The sequence below is a fragment of the Thermomyces lanuginosus genome (genome assembly GCF_041956635.1).
Source record: "Thermomyces lanuginosus strain ATCC 200065 unplaced genomic scaffold VTN49scaffold_7, whole genome shotgun sequence".
Classification (NCBI taxonomy): domain Eukaryota; kingdom Fungi; phylum Ascomycota; class Eurotiomycetes; order Eurotiales; family Trichocomaceae; genus Thermomyces; species Thermomyces lanuginosus.
In genome coordinates, this window is record NW_027192341.1 from 290,798 (window position 1) to 312,173 (window position 21,376).

The window sequence follows — 21,376 nt, forward strand, 5'->3', positions numbered from 1 at the left end:
AAAGTTCTTTGCCAGCAAGAAACGAGAACTGAACGCTTCAATCAATCCAAAAAAAGTAACAAAACTTATGTAGAGTTATTATGACATTGACATGGACACATGATGTGCATTTGGAATCGGATGCGAGAAGAGAAAAAGCGGAAAACAAGACAAACACAACCCAAGTAAACAATGGGGGGAATTGATAATCAATAGGACAAAAAAAAAGACTTGTATCGTAGCCACACATCAGATCTGGTAATAACACAGGAGGCGGACGCATGCGCATGCGACGTCGATTATACTGATACCATAAAGACACACACTGACATGCAGATGCAAAGAAGAAAAAGACTCGGACCATTATCTCGAAAAGACTTTGACGACGCCGTCGCCGCCGCCGCTGGCTACCCATTTCCCGTCGCGACTCCACACGACACAGCAAACGCCCTCGCCACGCATGGTCCGGTGGCTGGTGATCTCTTGGGTGCAGCTGCGTTTCTCGAGCGACCAGAACCGCAGGCTGGCGTCATGGCCGGCCGATACCAATTCACGGCCGTCTGGGGACAGCGAAAGCGATGAGATGGCCGACGGGTGCGCGAGCATTGTGTACGTGCATTGGCCTGGAAAGTCCGTCAGTGGGTCTGAATGCTGGTATGTTGACCATGAATAATAAAGCTTACCGCTATTCGCGTCAAAAAATCGAATGTATCGATCTTCGTAGCCGCTGATGATAACACCTTCCACTCCACCGCTGGTTCCCGTTGCCCCGTGCACCACGTTCTCGTCCTCGGTCAGCCCGCGATTCGGGTCCAGGTTCGCGGTACCGTCAAAGCCAATCGTGCTTGTGACGACGGAGTTGACGCCCGTTGACGGAGTTCCATCATACGTCTCCAGACTGGCCATGCCAACCAATTCCTCGCCTGTTCGCGTGTCATAGACTATGATCGAGGCATCGCTGAAGGAAACCACAAAGTTAACACCAGCCAGTGAGAGCGGGCTGATGCACGTCGGCGACGGAGACGCGGTCCGCACTATATGGTGCACCAGGGTATAGTGGAATGGCGTGGACGTGGCAGTGCTTGGCTGTGGTGACGATGGGAAGTTGGACCCGGACGAGATCGAGTTGGAGCGTCTCCCTCCTGCACCGCGCCGCGCCCCAGGAGGAGGAGAGGTCACTTGCGGCGGCGTACTCACAGCCCAGATCAGAATCCGACCATCGGCACCTCCGGAGACCAGCAACATCCGATCGGGCCCGCCGTAGTTGCTGCATCGGTCTCCAAACACCGAACCTGACGTGCCAGGTAGAATGGACAATCCCCAAACCGCATCCGTATGGCCATCCAGCGTCGCCTTGGGATCAACCCGACCTCGCTCCCAGACACGCACACTGGCATCCTGACCGCCGGAAAACACCCAACCGTCGCCCAGAGCACGACCGCCGTTCGAAAAGTTCTGTGAAGGTGGACAAGCTGCCAGTGCAGTCACCGCCCCAACATGGCCGCGATGCGTGAAATAGCTCGTGATGTCAAGGTCAGTCCCGCTATTTCCGGAGCCAAAGTTCCCGTACGAAGCAGGCAAAATCCATCGCTTGATCGTGCCATCGTCGCTACACGTGCAAATCTCCGGCTCAGATGGGCTGCCACCGCCAGTGAAGATCACAGACCGAACAACGTCCAGATGTCCACGGAGAGCGAAGCGAACTTTGAACGTCGAATCCCCCTTCTGCTGCGCGGCAGCAGTCGCATCTCGAGCATCTGCGCCACCATCGCTCTTGCGGCGCGATGATCCAGAGCTCTTTCGCCGATGTGATCCGCGAGGCGGTGATTTGGGAACGGAAAAGTTCGCGTTGGGAAACGCATCCGTGTCTGGCCGATGATGATTCGTTACCTCTGGCTGAGGCTCCTGCGTACTGACAACTTCATCGAAGTTCCAGCCGTCAGCGTCGTCCTTCGGATCTTCTTTATTTCGTTGAGGTTGTCGCGTGTCCTCAAACGACGATCGCGAGTAGGACTCCGGAGCCTGGGAATTTGCATCCGTGTGAATATTCTGATCTAACACATTCCCAAATGATTGTTGATCATTAATGGCAGTCAGAGGTACCTGCTGGAACTCATTATTCCTCCGCTCATGGACGGACGAAGTCTGTCCACGGCTTCCAGCTCCGTTCTCAGCGTACGACTGCTGTGCAGGCTGATGATTCTGTGGCGCTGGTTCTCTAGACGACATCATGCTGATTTGTTGCGACTGCTTCTGCCTCTGCTGTAGATACGCCTCTTCAAGACTAGGCTGCGACGTTTGCTGATTACCGTACGCGCCCTGCAAATCCTGATCGGTAAGCTCTGGCACGGGATGCGATGCCGGAAGTACATGATAAGCCACTTCTTGAGCCGCCTTGCTCAGAAAGGCTCGTGATCTGTCGCGCTCGGCGTCAAAGCGCGAATCGAATTGGCCGGAGTTCTCGCTGTCGGAATCGCTTAGCGGGTTTGTATACGGTTTCGCGTAGGCTATACCAGCGTTGATATTAGCATCGCAACTACAACAACCGGACAGAATTCAACTCACGTTTTGGAAGATTCTTCAGGCTCTCTTTGGCAATCTCCTTCGGGTCGGGAATGTCTTCGATGTTGAGGCCCCGACGCAGGTTGCGGACAGTTTCCCGCTCCTTCTTCAGGGCCAATTCCAACATCCTAACATGCTTCCCCAAGGATTCTTGTATGCGCTTGCTCGTTCGTAAATCACCTTCTAGTCTGCCGACTCGAGATTTCATTTCGGCGCGCTCGATCTCCCACGCGTTGCGATCACGTTCATGACGGTGCCACTCGCTCTGAAGGAAGCGCATCACTCCTAACAAGAATCCCGTTAAATGTCACGTCTGTAGCAGCGCGGCTCATGTTCTCTTACCCTGCAACGTGTACTCAGTCCCCTGGGGTTGAGAATGGCCACCCGCCATTCCGTCCCCAGGGGAATTTCCAAGGCCTCCACCACCGCCGGCCATGGCAGACGGAGACTGCCAGGCCATGAGTTCTCTTCCTAGCGATTATAGCTCCAAGGCGACGATTTAGGCGTGAAGCGCCGTGATGGAAGCGGATTGTTTGGCGTTGGATCACCTTCGAATATCAGGAACGGAGCAGGGGTTTGGTCGTGGTCCACCTGGAAAGGTAGATTATGGCCAAAGAGGTGCCGATTACTTGGAGTCGAATATCGAAGCTCGGAGAGTTCGATTTCAAGCAAGTTGCGTCGCAAATGGAAGATAATTTCCAGCCGTAGAGGTGTTGTCACCGGGGGAAGCTTACTTTTCTGCCGGTGGTTGTCATTTTCCTGACTCCGCCTTTGCTCAGCGTCTTTTCTGCAAAAAGCGTTACCATGCAATCCAGCAGCAAACCACCCATCGAGCCGTTATATATTCCGTTCGCGATGAAGATCTCCGTGATACTATACTCGCTTACGACTCGACTGTTCGAACCATGCGGTCATGGCTTGCAGTGACGATGAACTACGCTTGTTCATGTGCTACAAGCATTAAATGACGGGAACTCTCTACTCCGTGCGACTACATTTCTAAATGGAATCTAAATGTGCCAGGAGAATGTCGACTGTGGACAGATCGGAAAATTTGATCCGGAGAGCCTTCTCCCCATAATTCTTCAATATCAAACGATGATCGTTTGGTCTTCTGGTTGCTCCCATCCTTGACCTGCGAGTGTACTCTGAATTGCTTCTACTCGTCCTTACTAATAGTTACCTGCGAGAAAACGAAGCTGCAGCTGGCTGGTGACATAAAGCAGCCAATCGCAACTGGGAATGCGATGAAATGATTTTATCCAACCCCTGAACTTGATAATTGCTTCGTGTTTCCTGCAGAGAAATGAAGTTGACAACATGCGAAGTACTTAGGAGACTGCCTAAGGCATCGAATTTTAAGTCAGCAGAAATGTTTGCCTAAGGCCACAGACTTATCAGGTTTTCTCGCGAAAGAGGCAACTTAAACTACGAAGAGGCATACTATTTGTTCCGAGCTAGTCTTAATCCGTCCGCTCCAAATTTTTGGAACTCGGGAGCTTGGACGCCAGGCTGTTCAGGGCCACTTTAAGTTCCCCGATTTGTTCGAGAAGCCCCTTCTTTTGCTTTGACAGCTTGCATATTCTGTACATTATTTACTCCATTTTGCTCAGCGATTAAGTTTGGTTTGAAGAATCAATGGGGTACGTAGAGTCACTGAGAGTGTTCTACAAGGTGCAAAACTCTTGCCAACGAGCAGTCGGCGGAGCTGCTTAGAGCTTGCAAAGAGCACCAACGTAAGGGGGTGCGTAGCTTACTACTAGTAGTTTGTGCCATAACCGTGATAACCCAAAAGATCCTGAGAGTACGCCTCGCAGCAAATCAGATGCATAAATTGTCAGCATGAAGCCGATTATCATCTCGATTAGCTCCATACTATCGATTGTCGAGGTTAGTCAAGATGACAGATCTAAATTTTTTTTTCCCCGATTGTATGGATCGATCTTCGCACGAATTGCACGAACCCCTGTGGAGTCAACTAAGCGACCCATGTCAATTGAAGCTGGGACGTGGAGCTGATGGTTCGCAGAAGTCCGATGGAGAGAAAAAGCTCCGTGACCCCTCAAAGTCCTTATAATAATAATCCACTAGAATCCCGGGTGAGGGAATCAACGAGTACATGGTCATATGAAGTACTCTATAAAGAACTTAAATGGTTTCAAGGGGTCAGCGAAGTCAAAATTCATGTGCAGAGTACGCCTGATGCTTGCACAGCATGGCGGGCAATTCGCTCGATGCTCTTCGAAAGAGACAAAGTATTATCGTAGGTCGAAACGAATGTCCGTTTATTTCAATTCGGTCTGATCAAGTATAGGACCAGAACAATGATCCGAACATTGGATCCTCTCGAAACAATGCGACATCCACGACTAGTGAAGCCCTATCAACGTTCGGTGTCGGCGGCGGCTCGACATCTGGCTCAGCTTTAGTGTCGACGCTTGTCCCAGCGTTGGTTATTGCCGTGTTTTGGTTCGGCCTGTTCTTCATCTGTAGACGTACACAACGTCGGTGGTATGCGCCTCGGACGCATCTGCCGGGTCTGCTTCATCAGTAACCACACCTCCATCTCGCAAGGACAACTCGAATCGGCTGACTTGACGTTAGTGAACGGAGTCCCGCTTTGCCCACTGGGCTTGTGAACTGGTTGGGAGCCTTCTTTCAAATCTCGGATGCCCATGTTTTGCATCATTCCTCCCTCGATGGCTATCTCTTTCTCCGATTCCTTCGCGTGCTGTGCTCGCTTTGCCTAGCTGGAGTTGCCATCCTCTGGCCAATACTGCTTCCGATTCATGCCACCGGCGGAGCAGGGAATACGCAACTCGATAGGTTTAGCTTCAGTAACATTGTGAGCCCTTTGCGATATTATGCTCATGCGTTGATGGGTGTGCTATTCTTCAGTGAGTAAATTCTATTTAGGTTTGCGACATTGCGAATGGCTAACTTCGGCACAGCCTATGTCTTTTACGTTGTCACTCGGGAAAGCTTGTTCTATGTCAACCTTCGACAGGCATATCTCAGCTCGCCTGCCTATGCGGACCGAATCTCATCACGGACAGTTCTTTTTATGTCTGTTCCGGAATCATACAAAAGCGAGAAGAAACTGCGTCAGGTTTTCGGAGATGAAATAAGCCGCATCTGGATCACGTCAGACTGCAGGGAGCTTCAGGAAAAGGTTAACGAACGTGATCGATTGGCACTGCAGCTGGAACATGCCGAAACAACACTTGTGCGGTCTGCTAACGCTCTGAGATTGAAAGCCATGAAGGGAAAGGGAGGCAATTTGGATATGTCCAACGACTGCGAGAAAGCCGGCCCACCCTGGTTGCGGCAGGCGAAGCGCCCAATGCATCGAGTTAATCTCTTTGGCAAGAAGGTTGACAGTATCCAGTACTATCGGGCGCGACTGGCAGTGGCCATCAAAGAAGTCGAAGCTTTACAGCAGAAGCACCTACGAGGGGAAGCTAAACTTTTATCAGCCGTGTTTATCGAATTCAATTCTCGAAACGCCGCACAGATCGCTCTCCAGACCGTGTCACACCATCAACCGCTGCACATGACGCCACGGTTCACAGGGATTGCTCCCAAGGAGGTACTCTGGTCTTCTCTGAATCTGAGCTGGTGGCAACGAGTTATCCGGAAGTTTATGATTCGGGGCGGCATCGCGGCACTGATCATCTTCTGGTCCTTTCCCTCGGCACTTGTTGGCACCATCTCAAACATCACCTACCTTGCAGATCTGGTTCCGTTTCTCGGATGGTTGAACGACCTACCTGAAGTTATCAAAGGAATAATATCCGGTTTGCTGCCGTCTGCGGCTTTGGTACTTCTCATGTCCCTGGTCCCAATCATCTGCAGGAGTAGGTCACAAGGTATTACCGCAGTGTAAGCCACAAATTGCTGACGAAAGATAGTCTGCGCGCGGAGAGCCGGTCTGCCGTCGCTCTCGCATGTTGAGCTCTTCACCCAGACCGCACACTTCTGTTTCCAAGTGGTGCAAGTGTTCTTGGTTACCACCATCACTTCCGCAGCATCTGCAGCAGTCTGTCAGATCATCAAGGATCCATTGTCGGCTAAGGATATCCTGGCGCAGAATCTCCCGAAAGCGTCCAACTTTTACATTTCATACTTTCTCCTTCAGGGCCTAACGATGAGTTCCATCGCAGTTGTTCAAATCATGGGAGCGTTGGTATTCAAGTTACTGTCCATGTTTTTCGCCACAACGCCACGACGGCTGTTCGATCGCTGGAAAGAATTGACCAGCCTCAGTTGGGGAAATGTGTTCCCCGTGTTTACGAATATGGGTGTAATAGTCCTGACGTATTCCTGCATCGCGCCACTGATCATGGGGTTTGCATTCATCGGCTTGTATCTGGTCTACCAGGCTTACCGATACAACCTCATGTTTGTGTACTATATAGACATCGACACCAAGGGCCTCGTGTATTCGAGAGCTTTGCAGCATCTATTGACCGGTGTCTACTTGGCCGAAGTGTGCATGATTGGACTGTTCTCCATCCAGGCCGCCGTCGGCCCCCTCGTCATCATGGGACTATTCACGATCTTGACTATCCTGGCGCATATCACCCTGAATGAGGCTCTTTCGCCCTTGATGCCGTTCCTTCCCCGCTCACTGGATACCGAGGAAGAAGAACTACGAGCACGTGCGCAGGAGGAGGCCGCACACAGCCACCCCATGAGTCCCTGGGCTCGAATATGGCGATGGTTCTACCCGAATCTATACCGTGACTATGCAGAGATGCGGCGCAAGGTTCGTCGTGATATTGTGCGGATTCAGTATACCGAGGAAGAACTGAACAACGCGTACTATGAGCCATGCATCACCTCGCGAACTCCGCACCTATGGATCCCGCGGGACCCCGGTGGTGTCAGTCAGGAAGAAATCCGCCAGACAAGTCCAATTATCCCGATCTCAGATGATGGAGCACATCTCGATGAAAAGAATAAGATCAAGTGGGATAAGTATAGTGAGAAACTGCACGTGTGGGAAAGGAGGACTTTGTATTAGCAGCTTAATCCTGCGGAGAGAAAATACTAATAGCCAATACCAAACAAGTCTCAAATGCACGAGTCTCATAATCAAGTGATTTTTAGTATCAACAATAATTAGGTCTATTATTTTTGGCCGATTAGGTACAGGATGCAATGCTTAACCAGTACAGTATGGATGCGAACCCTAACTCAAGAAGTGCAGATGACCCAATCCGCGTGACAATGCATCAACTCCCCAACCCAACAAAACCTGATGTAAAATTCCTATAAAAAAAAAATCGCAAATGCTTATTCCGTGAATCCGCAGTCCGCAGGAGCCGCAGGCTCGAAGGTTGCTGTGACATGGCCCAATTGCTCGGCCAGGCCGTTGGTCAATTGATCCATAGCGGCCTTCGAGAGAACGAAGCCACCCCGAGCGACATCGACACCAATGACATTGATCGACGTGTCCTTGTAGGTGAGGCGGTAGCAGGCGCCGCAGTTCGGGCTGTTCCACCCTTCGATGGTGGGCGCTCCGCCAACGAGCGGGAAGTTCGGCAGGGCACCGATGGTCGCGTAGCCCTTAGTGAAGAGGCCATTCTCGCCGTCGCTGCAAGCAAGGGACAGAGTGCTGAGACCCGCGTCGTCGTAGACAGTGTCGTAGCGGACTTCAACGGAGGTGTCGGCAGTGGAACCCTGAGGTGCCGGGGCAGCAGCAGCGAAAGCCGCCAGAGAGAGGGCAGAAAGAACAGAGCCGAGGAACTTCATGTTGGCGGTTGTGATTTCTTCGAAATTGTTGCAAAAGGAAGAGATGCCGATTGAATGTAGTGAGCTTGAGCTAGCTGCGTTGGTTCGATGTAGAGAGCTTGAGCTGCTTGTAGTGTGCTGGATGATGAACTGATTCTGATCGAGCTTCGACGGGAGCTCATAGGGGGTTTATATAACTTTGTACAGAGCATCATCTATGGCCTCCGGATAGCAACTTCGCATTCAATCTGCTGACCTCTTTGAAGGTCCACACAACGCAAACGAAGCTCCAGCATACTGTAGGTTTACCCGTAGTGTTGCCCTAAAGCGGTGGTGAAGGGAGCTTAGCAAGGTGTTCCGTTCGTATTCATGCTATGAATAGCATAGCTTGTCCCGAAGAATGAAATGGTTGGACATGTTCTTGACCGTTTGGGGAGATTCTCCCATTGAGAATTTGTCATTCCAACCCCAAAAAAGATCTTCAGCATGGTCGACTGTAGGCATGTCTCAAGCTTCCCTAGAGGTCCAAGCTTGAGCCTCTCCCGGCAGTTTGTCTAAGACAGGACCAATGATTGGGCAGCATTCCTGACTAGGATCAGCCCATGCCTGTTTAAGCTTTGCAGGTCTAACCGGTTTTGTCACGTGGCTTACTCACTTCTCCACTCGGGACGTCATCCGAACCTGATCGCCAAATTTAGGGAGATTCCCGTGCCCGCACTCCCGATTGAGCACGGGTACTACTCCAAATGGTAAGTGAACAATTTGCTTCCACTCCGCCAGTTACCCCGTATGGAGTCTCCGTTCGTAATTGTGAACATTTTGACTGAGTATTCAGAGTACTCAGAATGTACCTCAGCAATCAGGTCGAAATAGGGGAGAAGATGAGAGCTTCCATAGACCTATCCAGGAGGGAGGATCCTATGATCACATCGATTGTTTGATTCTCAACGAGCCCTTAGCCTGCACATCGCAGTACGATCGCAACCCGGGAGCATGCGGGTAAGACTGTGGGTACTCTAGAAGTACTCCGTACTAGACTCAAGGTTATTCCGTCCTCCGGCCTAGAGCTCACATTCCCGACTTTAATTGGCGACGTCTGAAAACTTCGCATCGGTCTCACAGTATTCCGTCCAAGTTTACGGAGCAGGACATTCCGTACACCCGGCCACTCTGAAGTACTAACTACTGGGCAGTGTCTGAAATACTATGGCACTACAAGTTGCTCCTTACATGCTAACATCAAGCCATAGCAAAGAAGAGGAGACTGTACTTATGCTGTTAGGGAATTGATACCCACCTAGTCACTTGGCTGACATATGCAGAGATTGTCTGATGGTGCATTCTTTACATCTGATACTTCGCGAAACCCCCGCAAAGAGTACCCCCGGAGTATTGTCGCATTTTTGAAGGCCGGGGTACCTTCACAGAAGCGTGTCATGCAGCCACGCGGTGTAAATGAACATGAATCATGCATCCGCTACTGCCTAGGAATGACAGTGCTTGGATCGAAGCCAAGACCAGACAACCTTGATTGAGCCTTGATTGCCCGGATGTTCGATAGCCAAGCGGGTTCCTATTTTTGCCATTGGTTTCTGATGAGGCCAACACATTCCTGCTTCCTGACCATCTGAAGATCATGACCTCATACCCATATAATCATTGTTTACTCTGGTGATTCGCACGCATGTCAGCTATATTCACCGACATCAAAGACGACGTTTTCATCACTTTTAAGGTTGATTATGAATTGCATGTGCGGACTGCTATGGAAACCGTACTTGACCGCCAGATTGGGTTTTGGAAGCATCTTCCAACTTGTTTGCTTGCAGCTACCCTTGAAACTTTGAACAATGACACAGCAACTCTACTGCAACACATTGTACAATTGCATTGGCGTTGGAAGCTGATCTGCCTCGACGTTAGAAAAAGAGAGCGGGCTTGGGAAAGCTCCAACGTCGGGACGAGAAATGCGAGAGCTTAATGGACTACTCTTCGAGCACAAGGTCCAGTATTGAATATTCGATCCGATTTGGCAAATAGTGGGTTGACGAGGGGGAATTGCACGCAAGGGTGGGCCTGCATATGGGCAGTGCGTAAGCTTGGCTTGTCAACGAAATTTCTTCTCTGTCATCCTGGATCCTGGTGTCTCAGTTTGTCTCGGTTACTCAGCTTGTCTCGGTTGCATTATTGAATACGAGAACAATATTTGACAACGGTCCATGAAGAAGATGATGATTGACTGCGATATAGTCTGCTCCATGACAAGTGCCTATTCTATGATTGAATGGCCTTGTGTAGGTGCTCCAGAAATGCCTCCGGCTGGCTTACGTTCGGGCAATGACCCGAGTTGATCGGAAAGACAGAAACAGTCTTGCCACTTTCTTTCTCGATGTTCGCAATCGACTCTCGCTGACTCTCGGGCGTACACAATTTGTCTTGCTCACAAAATATCCACGCCAACGCAATATCTTTGAAATCCGGGTAGCTTATTGGACCATTAAAACTCGCAACCGACTGCGGCGGCATCATCCTTGTCATTTCGAGAGCAGTTTCCTCGGAGAGGTCGCTGAAAACAACCGGTGCGGCTTTTTCTACATGCAAGTGCAAGTATTCACCCTGATCAATCACACATCAGCCATATTCAATCATCGGTTTGGATTCAATGAAGTGCTGACTTCGGCATATGTAAATGCCTCTTTGCCCTGGGACATCATTCCGGCCAGGCTTTCTCCTGGTTTTGGGATCGGGCAGGTCAAATACACAAGCCGAATGACTCCTCCCGTTTTGCCTTCCTTTTTCCGATCTTCTCTAGAGAGGCCATGAATACTCATCGTCATCGGAATTCCACCATATGAATGCCCAAAGAGAACGATCTCCTTTCCCTGGGCCGCCAGAGTTTCGATCATTGCACGGATATATGCCACGTCTTCGAGGTGCGTCGCGGGTTGGGCAGGCCACGTCCTAGCTGGGCTTTGGAGTGTAGCGACGTACGTCTCATAGCCGTACGTTTGCTCGAGTTGCTCTGCCAACGGTCTGTAGAAATCTGGTTTTGAGAAAGAGGCGCTAACAATGATGACCGCTGGTCGAGTAGTAGCCATAATGCGTTATCTTTGGGCCTGCTGAAGGGGACTGAAATTGATTGACAGTGCCAATAGCTTGACCCGAGATATGCTGGGAGTCACTGAGGGTATGTATATAGAAGACTTTCGGCTTCTATCATGCTTGTGGCCTACATTGGCGCCGCTGACTGTAGCACAATCTCTCCGCTGAAGCCCGCGTACTCGTGCGTGATGCGTCATTGATTGCTACCAAGACCAATGGTAGACGCTGCCGAGTTTCAGCTGCGGCTAAATTCGATTGTTGAGTGCAACAAACCACGATTATAAATGGCGATGAAATTGAGTCGTCACAAAGTGTGGCGTTCGAGCTGCTAACCACTCCACAGAACGATTTGTAAGCAAACAAGAAGCAAACGCAAATTATGGAATTTGTCAAAACTAAATGATATTATTTTCCAATTATCTATCTAACAAACATTAAGCGCTCTGGGTTGGATCACCAAGCGACGCAGCAGGATTGTAGTCGCTGAAGTCGTATTCCACGTCGTAATCCTCCTCATCGACATCGCCATCAGACAGCTCAACATCCTGGATGTTCTCACCCTCATCCTCCTCCTCAGAGGTGAAGCCGTAGTCCTCTTTCTTGATCTTCTTCCATGCCGCAATGGTCTGTCTTCGGGTCAGGCAGAAAGGCAACTTGGACAGCGGTCGGCACCCATCCTCGGTCACTTCGACAGTCTGGCCGAGGGAGCTGGCGGTATCGGTCGCCTTGTCCATCAGGATGATGTGGATGAAGAAGACCATTCCCGGCTTAGCAATGACGCTCTGTCCGCGGACAAACATGGGGTAGTCCATCCAAGTCGGCGAAAAGGTAGCACCCAAGCTGTATCCGCACGAATTGAAACGCTGGTCGCGGAAGCCATTCTCGTCAGCAACGCGGGCATATGCCTCGAACACATCGCCAATTGGTCGGCCGGGCTTGAGGGCCTCCATGCAGGCCTTCATCTGTAGTTTGTTCACCTCGTGCATCCGTCGCGCGAGTTTGGTGATACCGCCGATGGGGATCGTACGCATCAAGCAGGCGTGGTAGTGCTTGTAGACCGCCGCGTGCTCAAGGGTCAGTTGTCGCTCGATCTTGTCCTTGCCGGCCGAGTATCGTGTCAAGACGGCCTTGTTGCCGGAAACCAAGATGTTCTCGTTTGCCGGATCGTCACCGCCGCCCTCGTACACGGTGCCGACAATCTCCCGCCAGAGGTCGCCCTCGTATGCACCGGGCTTGGCTAGCTTAAGCGTGCGGACGAGCGCAAAATCCGCCAGATAGGCGGCTTTTCGAATCTTGCGCATCTCGGCTTCAGACTTGATGATTCGCAACTCACGTGTGAACAGATCGCTGCAGTCAACCAGCGTGCAGAGTCCCTGCACAGCTTCCTCAAGAAGCTTGCCAATTCGGTGGGTCAGAGAGCACGAGTCCGGCTCGTACCCAATTCGTTTCGAGGGGTTGTCAATTCCGAATTCCTTCAAGACTCTGGGAACCAGCGAGACGGGGTTGCTTCCGGCATCGTCCGAGCGAATGAGAATGTCCTTCTGGTCAAGAACGGAAGTGAACAATGCTTGCCGAAGGTCGGGGATTCGGGTGATTAGCTTCATCGACCCGTCAATGTGGAAGTACAAAGCTTGGAAGAAAACATAGCCGAAGGTGTCGAAGCCGGTGAAGTAGTACAGGGACTCCTGCTTGGTCATCAAGAATCCGTCGAGGCCCTCTCGCTTCATCAGCTCCAGAGCCTTGCTCCGGCGAGCTGCATACTCCTCCTCCGAAAACCAGAGGGCTTTCTTGAAGGAGGAAACCTTCTTAACAGGGGTTGCCATTTTCCCGTGTGGTGAGGCGAGGAATTGAAGGGACTACTGAAAGATATGCAGTAGCAATGACTATCGAAGAGAAGGAAGAAGGAGAAGCTTGATGCGGCACTGAAGGAGGACTACTCTTGCTCATTCGCATCACTAGGCTCTCTTTATAGTACACATGCATCCCACCTGAAGCGGGGTCATTCCCCTCGATAGATCAGCGCCGTGACCTTGGAACTCTGAAAGACTGGAACGTACGATGTCCTGCTGTCCAGCAGGTGTACCTTGTACCGTGTTCTCCGTACGGAGCTCGCTCGGAGCTTCGGGAGTTCTCCTGCATACCTGGAGTAGACCCCACTGCGGGCATCCCAAGGCCCAGTCTAGCCTCCTCTGTAGTGGGCTGCTCTGCTCCATAGGCTATCAACGTGACCAGCTCAGCACGGCATATTAGCGGGGAAGTGGGGGATGCAACAGCGGGAGCCCAAGAGGAACTCTCAACATGGTTCCGGACGTAGTATGTAATTACAGTACTGTCTCCTGTCCTTCCGCTCTGCCGTTAGAGCTTATCTCGACTTTTTTCTTTTTTTCCCCTATCTTCCGCTGCTTTGTTCCGGAGCCGTGAATGGCACAGTTCCACGGAGATCCGAACCGAAACGCAGAGATCGGGTTCTTCGATCGGAGTCGTCCGCGGAAACTCTTTATCAAACTCTTGTTTCCCGAGGCTGCGCGGGAAAGTTGATTCATTGATAGTATCTAGTTGCTGGTTGCTACTGGCACGATCAACGCGTTCGGTATTCTACCGAAGCAGCCGTCTCTGATAAGGATTTGGATGAGTATAGGCTTAGACGTCAAAGTAGTGACGCACTTTACCGTATGAGAAATGAGTACGAAGATAGCAAGATTAGTCTGAAGAAATTACTCATACAGTCTGCCTTTGTCTTTCCTATCTCAGACTCATCTGATAGCCTTAGATGGGCGTAGCACCGCATCTCCTGACAAAACACGGACGTGGAGAACGAAGGTACTGTGATTATCCGAAATTATTTACCTAGAAGGGTACGAGATGCCAAGAGGTACTGCACATATCTTTCATGATTATACCAAATCAGACATAGTTCGTTATGAGGTACTTCATGTATCCATAAAAGTTACCAAATACGAGAATTTAACAATGGTATTTCGTTTATCCTGTGGCGTCGAGCCTATCCCGACTTGGAAATACCACCTAAAACCCTAATATTCCAACGCAACAGCACTGTTGTGATGCAGCTGGCAACGGAATCGTATTCAATGAGGATGGAAAGCTCTGGAATACTTTAGCTGTTCTTCGGGACAGGCCTGCACAAGAACGTCGGTCGGAGTCTGGCCTTGTGAGAAAGTTAATTTAAGGTATTATTACAGGTAAGTAAAGCTGATTACGAGTGCGCCGTTAATTAGCAGTATTCGGCTAGTACGATGCACCATCAAAACTTCGCCCGGCATTGAGCCATTCGATCGGGTCTTGATGCATCGGTTCCATCTTTGGGGCGTTATTGTTCACAAGGGGAGGGATTCTGCATCGTCGAACCAAGGCATCCATGGCAAATTATTGAACAATCTTGATTAACTTAGCATTTTGGTTGACAATACATGCACAGTGTCTATAATAGTATTCAAGTCTAGTCCGACCCGTTCATTTTTGCGTTATTCGCATATCCCCCTTTCTCAGCATTGGAGACATATCCCTCCGGCAAAGTCTTGGTAATCTTAATGGCCTCAGCTATCGCAAGCTTGAGGTTCTCGATAGCCTCGTCGCTGATCTGATGATGCAGAGAAATTCGTTCGTCCATCAGCTTCACGTTGAATTTCTTGCATTGCTCCAGCAACACCCCCATATTAATGTTGGATTTCTTCGCGTCAATGAAGATGAAGTTCGTCTCGACTGGAAGTTGGGGCACAACGCCCAGTTCCTCCAAGTCCTTGGCCAATTTCTTCGTCCTCTCGTGAGTCGTCTTCATCGTGGGCCAGACTTCCCTCAAAGCCACCAACGCGGCTGAAGTCAGAATACCCGCCTGTCGAATGCCACCTCCCAGTTGCTTTCTCAGCCATCTTGCGCGCTTAATGTTTTCCTTCGTGCTAGCAAGAACACCTCCAATTGGCGCCCCAAGACCCTTGGAGACGCACATCGAAACGCTGTCAAAGTACTGACAGTAATCAGCCAGAGAATGGCCAGTGGCAGCTGAAGCGTTCCACAGGCGCGCTCCGTCACAGTGGATTTTGATGTCATGTGCTCGTGCGAACTCGGAGATTTTCCGAATCTCTTCTAGGGGCGTGATGACTCCTCCGATAGTGACTTCCAGGGAGATGACCTTCGTTGGAGCGGTGTGAATGTCGTCCCCTAACGTCACCCATTTCTTTACATCGTCAACGGTCAGGTACAGTCCGTTGGCGGGATGAACAGGCGTAACCATGGCCTGAGACAATACGGCCAGTCCAGATCCCTCTTCCGCATAAACATGAGCTCGATAGTCGCATAAAACCGAGTGTGGGAATTGATTGAGGTGAATTCGGACTCCAAGCTGATTGCCCATGGTTCCCGAGAGAGTAAAGAGCGCATCTTCCATTCCGGTCAATCGGCTGATTTCCGCCTGGAAAGCATTGGTGTCGCTGTCCTCTTGGTAAACGTCATCGCCAACAGAGGAATTTGCCATTGCCTCCAACATTGACGGAGTTGGGGTGGTGAAAGTGTCGCTGCGAAAGTCGTTCGCAGCTGGTGATACTTTGGGTGCCATCTTTCGCTATTGAGCTCGCGTCGTTGTCTCGGGGTAAACTGAAAAGCTCAAATGCACCGGAAGGAACGCGTTGTTGTTATTGTTGTTGCAATGTTTAGTAGTTGTTTGACAGAAGTAATTTATCAAATCATCTTTAATAATCTTGTTCTGGTCTTTCATGTGAGTTAAGAGTCACGCATGCATACTCCTACAGACCAAATCAAAGACGTAACGGAATCGCATCTGTTTCCCGTGGATCTTTTGGCTCGACCGCCCAATGGTCGCATTCTTGGATACGGACATGAGGAATTGCTGCCTTGATGAAAGAATCAGGTCATGGAACCAGCGGAGACGGAGGAAGAACTCTCCTCCATTTCCATCGTTTCGATGATGCCCGATACAACTAGAGGTTACATTACGAATTGATACACTCATCCATCCTCCGTACAACCGTAAACCGTTTCCCGCGGACTACAGTACCGTAAATTCGTGTTTACTTATCTTTACAGTATTTTAGATTACTTTCTGGATTCGAAGAAGATCAGCTCTAACTCTCGCCTCCGCGCTTGGCGAGCATTTCTCCGCGACTCCGCCACCCCACCAAATACAGTAAGTAATTGATGGTCTGGATTCAAATTATGGCCGAATTTCCGGTCGCAATCCGCTTGCAAGAATGCAAGTGGCGTCGGAGAGAAACGACGGAGGCGGAGTCGCACGCGAAACGAGATCCAGGTTGCAGACCACGCGTACGAGGATGCCGGTAAGCGGGTACGAAGTTCTCGAAGGCAGACTGGCTAGACCGGCCATCTAACTTTCATCAATGGATCGCCGCGGGGGTACAACGGCTCACGTAGGTCGTGATCAACGGTCCTAGTTTGTAGTAATCCGTCGATGTTGAAAAGACCCGTCACGTTGAGAGCCATTGTACTGATAGTAACCATACTTGATAACGGTGTTGAGTTGTTGGGGAAGCTTGATTCCTCCCGACCACGTCAGCACCTAGTAGCTACAATTGCTAGTATTCGAAAGAAAAATTGTCTTGGAACAGCATGGCTTCGAAGAATCAAAAAGCTAGGTCTAGCTTCTGGTCGCTATTCGCTCGGGGCGCAATTGCAGTTGGTGTTGCGTCAATATTACTGAGCACCCACGGTGGCTCTCTGAAATCGGCGGTCCTGGAACAACTAGGACTTCTGGAGGAGGTATATACACCTGGGAATCCGGAGATATGCCAGCAACTCCCGCCTCTCTCCCCCAAAAACAAACAAGTCGAGAGCTTCATTCGACAAACTGTTGAGTCCGAGAACTACCATCGCGACATTATCGGAAAACTGTCTGGAATCATCCGCATTCCGTCTGAGAGCTACGATGACCTAGGACCAATTGGGCAGGATCCGCGATGGGATGTCTTCTACCGCATCGAGGATTACCTCAAGGCCAACTACCCGACAGTGTTCGAGACCGTCAAGCTGGACCACGCGAATACCCATGGACTGATCCTGACCTGGGAGGGTAGTGTGCCGGCATCTGACGCGAAGCCAATTCTGATGCTTGCTCACCAAGATGTGGTACCTGTACTGGAGGAAAACGTGGGCGACTGGACGCATCCGCCATACGAAGGATTCTACGATGGTGAAATCATTTGGGGTCGGGGCGCTACCGATGACAAAGGCTATTTGATCTCTATCATCGAGAGTTTGGACCTCCTGATCAAGAGCGGATTCAAGCCCAAACGCACCGTGATTCTGGCATTTGGATGCGATGAGGAAATCAGCGGTGAGAATTGCGGTCGGCCAATATTCAATGCCCTGCATGAGCGCTATGGGGACGATGGGATCTATTTGCTTATCGACGAAGGGTCTGTGGGCATCCAAAAGGAGTTCAACCAGACATTCGCCATGGTCAGCGTTGCGGAGAAGGGATATTTGGACGTTGGGATCAATGTGACTTCCACGGGTGGACATGCTTCAAACCCTCCGGATCACAATGTGATCGGTATCCTCTCGGAAATCATCACCGCGATCGAAGCAAATCCCTTCTCTGGCAGAGTCACACCAAAGAATCCCATGTTCGGTTTCTTGGAATGCGCTGCGGTTCATGCACCAGAGGCCAGCTTTCCAGCCTCTGTGCGAAGCAAGCTCAAGAGAGTCGCTGAAAATGATGTCAGGGCCCAGCAGCAACTCGCAAGGGAGCTAGATTCCATGAGATACTATTTCCGAACCAGCCAATCCGTGGGCAAGGTCAACGGTGGAAAAAAGATCAATGCCATCCCGGAAATTGCGACGACCATGATTAATCTCCGCCTGGCCGTCGAAACGTCAGTTGCGCAAGTACAGGAACACTATGAGAACCTGGTCCGGCCCATCGCTCAGAAGCATGGCATGGTCTTTGAAGGTTTCAATTCCGCGCATGACTCCCCCGAGATCCGAAAGATTAGCTTGTATGGCGTTGATGCTCTGGAGCCGGCACCAGTCTCTCCGGTTGATGCCGAGGCGTTTCAGATTCTTTCTGGAACAATCAAGAACACTCTCCGGCCGTTGGATCAGGATGAGCAACTCATCGTCACGCCGTATTTGATGCCTGCAAACACTGACACCAAGTTCTTCTGGGCGTTGACGAAGAATATCTACCGATTCACTCCGATCAATTTGGTTCACAACCTCAATCGCGCCCACACTACAGATGAATTTATTCGGGCGGAGGAATTCGTTAGGGAGCCGTTGTTCTTTGCAACTTTGATTCTGAATGCCGATGATGCTGTCACCTCATGATTTTTGTGATGGGGCCGAATTGGAGTTGTTGTCATGAATGTAGACGTTTTGTTCATAGTACGGTGGCGCCGGAGTCGAGTTGTGTCATAAATAAAAGTTGATGTCTACGGAATTAGAAAAGAATGGTTTGGCCTTTTCAGATGCTGATTCTTTGGACATCATTTCAATCACAGAAAGGTTGTCGTAGTTCCGATCGTAAAGATAGAAAGTCAATTGTACAGAAGCGTATGCACAAACAAATCTTGGTATAAAACCTAGGTACATAATTCGAGTGCCTTCCATCACTCGAAAAAACTATTTAGCCAGGTCAAGATCTTTCCTCGCTTTGGTGGCTCATAGAGCGCCTCATAGAGATCAATATCGTCCTTGGTACTTCCAAGCTTCAAGTCCGCCTCACTCGGCCGAACGTACTTGGTACGTCGAACGATCTTCCAGAACAGAAAAGCGACGGGGAAGAAACCCAGCATTGTGTAACTGGTGAAGAACGTGGTGGTATCCCAATGGCCGTCGATAAAGACGGTATATCCCATCACCAGGGTCATGGCAAAGGTTCCGAACAGGGCGTACCAGGCGGCATAAGGCTGAAGGTAGCCCTTGTAAGGGAGGGTGTTGCGGTCAATCCCTTGGCGACGCATTGCGTAATAGAAGTGGAGGTAGGTGACCACGGTGCCAAAGTAGTTCAGCAGATACGATGCCGTGCAAATTCCGACGAACCAACTCAGGACGGTCGAGGAGGTGTTGCCGATCTGGAGTAGGGACAAGAGACAGAACGACAAGGCCACCATGACAGCATAGTATGGGAGACCGTATTTATTGCACTTGGCCAAAAACGCCGGTGCCTTTCCGTCCAAAGCCATTCCATGCAACGTTCGTGCGGCAGAGAAGATGACGTTATTGCCGGCAGACAAGACCGACGTCATGATCAGAGCGTTCACTAAGTCGGGGACGCCTTTGATGCCGAATTCAACCATGGAAATGACGTACGGAGAGCTAGCTGCCTCTCAGTAATTGTCCGAAGTAGAAGAGAGGACAGTGAGAGAACTTACGCAGCACCAGTTCCGCTTCCCTCCCGCTCTCCAGCAATGGTTTCGTGAAGGATTCGGTCATTGTATGGGATCACAATGCCAACGCACAAGGCACCTCCGAGGAAGAAGAACATGAGACGCCACACAAAAGACGAGAAGGCTCGTCGCATGAGCTTTCGAGGGTTCTTCGCCTCACCAGCGGCCATTGAGATAAACTCTGGACCGACCATGCTGCAGAGATTAGTAAGTGACTCGAGACACTGGAGAAACAGTACACTTACGTGAAAGAACCCTGAATCATGCATGAGAGCACTCCCAAGAAGCGGCCAGTATCTCCCGGAACAAGATATTCGACAAACGCACCCTTCGGACGTTAGAAGGAGGACAAATCGCATATGGGAATGAGACGTACTGGGTTGTTCCAATAACGGAACCCGTAAGGATCATGGCGTGGATTCCCGCCGACCATGGTAACAAAGGTGTACATCATCAATCCGAGCATGAGGAACACCTTGAAAATGGACAAATAGAACTCGGATATACCAAAATATTTTACAGTGAGCCCATTCAGGACCCTGAAAATCTTTGTTAGCTCTCGCACTTTCTGTCGAATCAGAGCAGGGCACTAACGAGTAGATGACAAGACAAACGACGGTCACCACCGCGACTGGAATCTTATCAGTCCAGTAGGTCAGGAGAACATGGATCGCGGTAATCTCGTATGGAATGTTGAAGGCTGTTATCAAAGTCAGATGCGAATCTAGGCTGCAGGATATTCCGAGAAATCGTACCCATGACGAAGAAGTAGTTCCATCCCATGGCAAAGCTCAGGGCATCATCCACCCAAAACCCTGCTAGCCGAACAAATGGAGATGGGATTGGCATATAGGTGACCATTTCCGCTAAGGTTGCGGTCAGTCATCGCCCTTCAGCCCATAAACAGAAGTTTACGTACCGAAACACTGATTCACGGCCAGAATAATCGAGCCATATGCAAGAAAACCCAAGAACAAACCAGCAGGCCCGCCTTTCGGAAGCGAAGCACCCATTTGGACATAGAGAGCTGCAGGAACATCATCTTAGTGGCCTGCACCTGGGCTGGAAGATCAGATTGGTGCTTTCATACATGTCCCAATAGCACCACCAATGGCGAACAGTTGAATCTCCTTCCCTCCCAGCTTTCGATGCAGGTGTTGGGAGCCAGCGGAGATCAACTCGCCGGTCAGAGCCGCCTCGCTGGGCTTGTGGTCGACATCCTCCTGCACAGATTCAACCGGACCATCCGGCTTTCTTGCGGAATTGGACGGACTGAGGTCGGCTGTATGGTCCTTCAAGTCTTTTCCCGTCATTGTGGCACGATCGAATGAGCTGTTAGAACCTTCGTTGTTTATTGATTTGAATTGGCCATTCTATCGTATTCAGTAAATAAAGAAGACAACTCCTCTGCTGTCAGATACTACCTTTCTCTTTTATGATATCAGAGATCCAACAAACTTCAAGTTGAGTTTCGCTATCTCCAGTAGTACGACTTGAGCTTGATGGTTTCAACCAGTCAGAGATCAAAGCTGAACTCAGCTATTGCCACCTTCGGATCTTCCCCATTCCAAGCCCACGGCATAGATCCAGGCGCGCTAGTATTCGCAAGGGGCATAGCG

The 21,376-nt window shown here is 50.4% G+C and overlaps 8 protein-coding genes across 8 annotated transcripts; 2 read left to right on the forward strand and 6 right to left on the reverse strand.

Annotated features, from left to right (window-relative positions):
- Nucleotides 1-342: 342 nt before the first annotated feature.
- Nucleotides 343-3,001, reverse strand: VTN49DRAFT_7541 (uncharacterized protein; the record flags this gene model as incomplete). Its single annotated transcript, XM_069415822.1, has 4 exons — nucleotides 343-602; nucleotides 663-2,486; nucleotides 2,545-2,826; nucleotides 2,884-3,001. 4 exons carry the CDS (start codon nucleotides 2,999-3,001, stop codon nucleotides 343-345), a joined length of 2,484 nt encoding a protein of 827 aa, XP_069271902.1.
- A 1,755-nt stretch (nucleotides 3,002-4,756) lies between these two features.
- Nucleotides 4,757-7,567, forward strand: VTN49DRAFT_7542 (uncharacterized protein; the record flags this gene model as incomplete). The annotated part of the gene is made up of 5 exons (XM_069415823.1): nucleotides 4,757-4,804; nucleotides 4,856-5,091; nucleotides 5,146-5,438; nucleotides 5,493-6,398; nucleotides 6,453-7,567. The coding sequence occupies 5 exons, from the start codon at nucleotides 4,757-4,759 to the stop codon at nucleotides 7,565-7,567; spliced, it is 2,598 nt and encodes an 865-aa protein (XP_069271903.1).
- A 272-nt stretch (nucleotides 7,568-7,839) lies between these two features.
- VTN49DRAFT_7543 (uncharacterized protein) lies at nucleotides 7,840-8,298 on the reverse strand (the record flags this gene model as incomplete). The annotated part of the gene is made up of 1 exon (XM_069415824.1): nucleotides 7,840-8,298. The coding sequence occupies one exon, from the start codon at nucleotides 8,296-8,298 to the stop codon at nucleotides 7,840-7,842; it is 459 nt and encodes a 152-aa protein (XP_069271904.1).
- A 2,253-nt stretch (nucleotides 8,299-10,551) lies between these two features.
- Nucleotides 10,552-11,375, reverse strand: VTN49DRAFT_7544 (uncharacterized protein; the record flags this gene model as incomplete). The annotated part of the gene is made up of 2 exons (XM_069415825.1): nucleotides 10,552-10,893; nucleotides 10,953-11,375. The coding sequence occupies 2 exons, from the start codon at nucleotides 11,373-11,375 to the stop codon at nucleotides 10,552-10,554; spliced, it is 765 nt and encodes a 254-aa protein (XP_069271905.1).
- Nucleotides 11,376-11,813: 438 nt separating this feature from the next.
- On the reverse strand, nucleotides 11,814-13,202 carry VTN49DRAFT_7545 (uncharacterized protein; the record flags this gene model as incomplete). Its single annotated transcript, XM_069415826.1, has 1 exon — nucleotides 11,814-13,202. The coding sequence occupies one exon, from the start codon at nucleotides 13,200-13,202 to the stop codon at nucleotides 11,814-11,816; it is 1,389 nt and encodes a 462-aa protein (XP_069271906.1).
- Nucleotides 13,203-14,836: 1,634 nt separating this feature from the next.
- On the reverse strand, nucleotides 14,837-15,949 carry VTN49DRAFT_7546 (uncharacterized protein; the record flags this gene model as incomplete). The annotated part of the gene is made up of 1 exon (XM_069415827.1): nucleotides 14,837-15,949. One exon carries the CDS (start codon nucleotides 15,947-15,949, stop codon nucleotides 14,837-14,839), a length of 1,113 nt encoding a protein of 370 aa, XP_069271907.1.
- A 1,028-nt stretch (nucleotides 15,950-16,977) lies between these two features.
- Nucleotides 16,978-18,696, forward strand: VTN49DRAFT_7547 (uncharacterized protein; the record flags this gene model as incomplete). The annotated part of the gene is made up of 1 exon (XM_069415828.1): nucleotides 16,978-18,696. One exon carries the CDS (start codon nucleotides 16,978-16,980, stop codon nucleotides 18,694-18,696), a length of 1,719 nt encoding a protein of 572 aa, XP_069271908.1.
- Nucleotides 18,697-18,977: 281 nt separating this feature from the next.
- On the reverse strand, nucleotides 18,978-21,070 carry VTN49DRAFT_7548 (uncharacterized protein; the record flags this gene model as incomplete). The annotated part of the gene is made up of 8 exons (XM_069415829.1): nucleotides 18,978-19,686; nucleotides 19,743-19,952; nucleotides 20,003-20,085; nucleotides 20,134-20,296; nucleotides 20,352-20,457; nucleotides 20,513-20,623; nucleotides 20,677-20,784; nucleotides 20,848-21,070. 8 exons carry the CDS (start codon nucleotides 21,068-21,070, stop codon nucleotides 18,978-18,980), a joined length of 1,713 nt encoding a protein of 570 aa, XP_069271909.1.
- Between the last annotated feature and the right edge of the window lie 306 nt (nucleotides 21,071-21,376).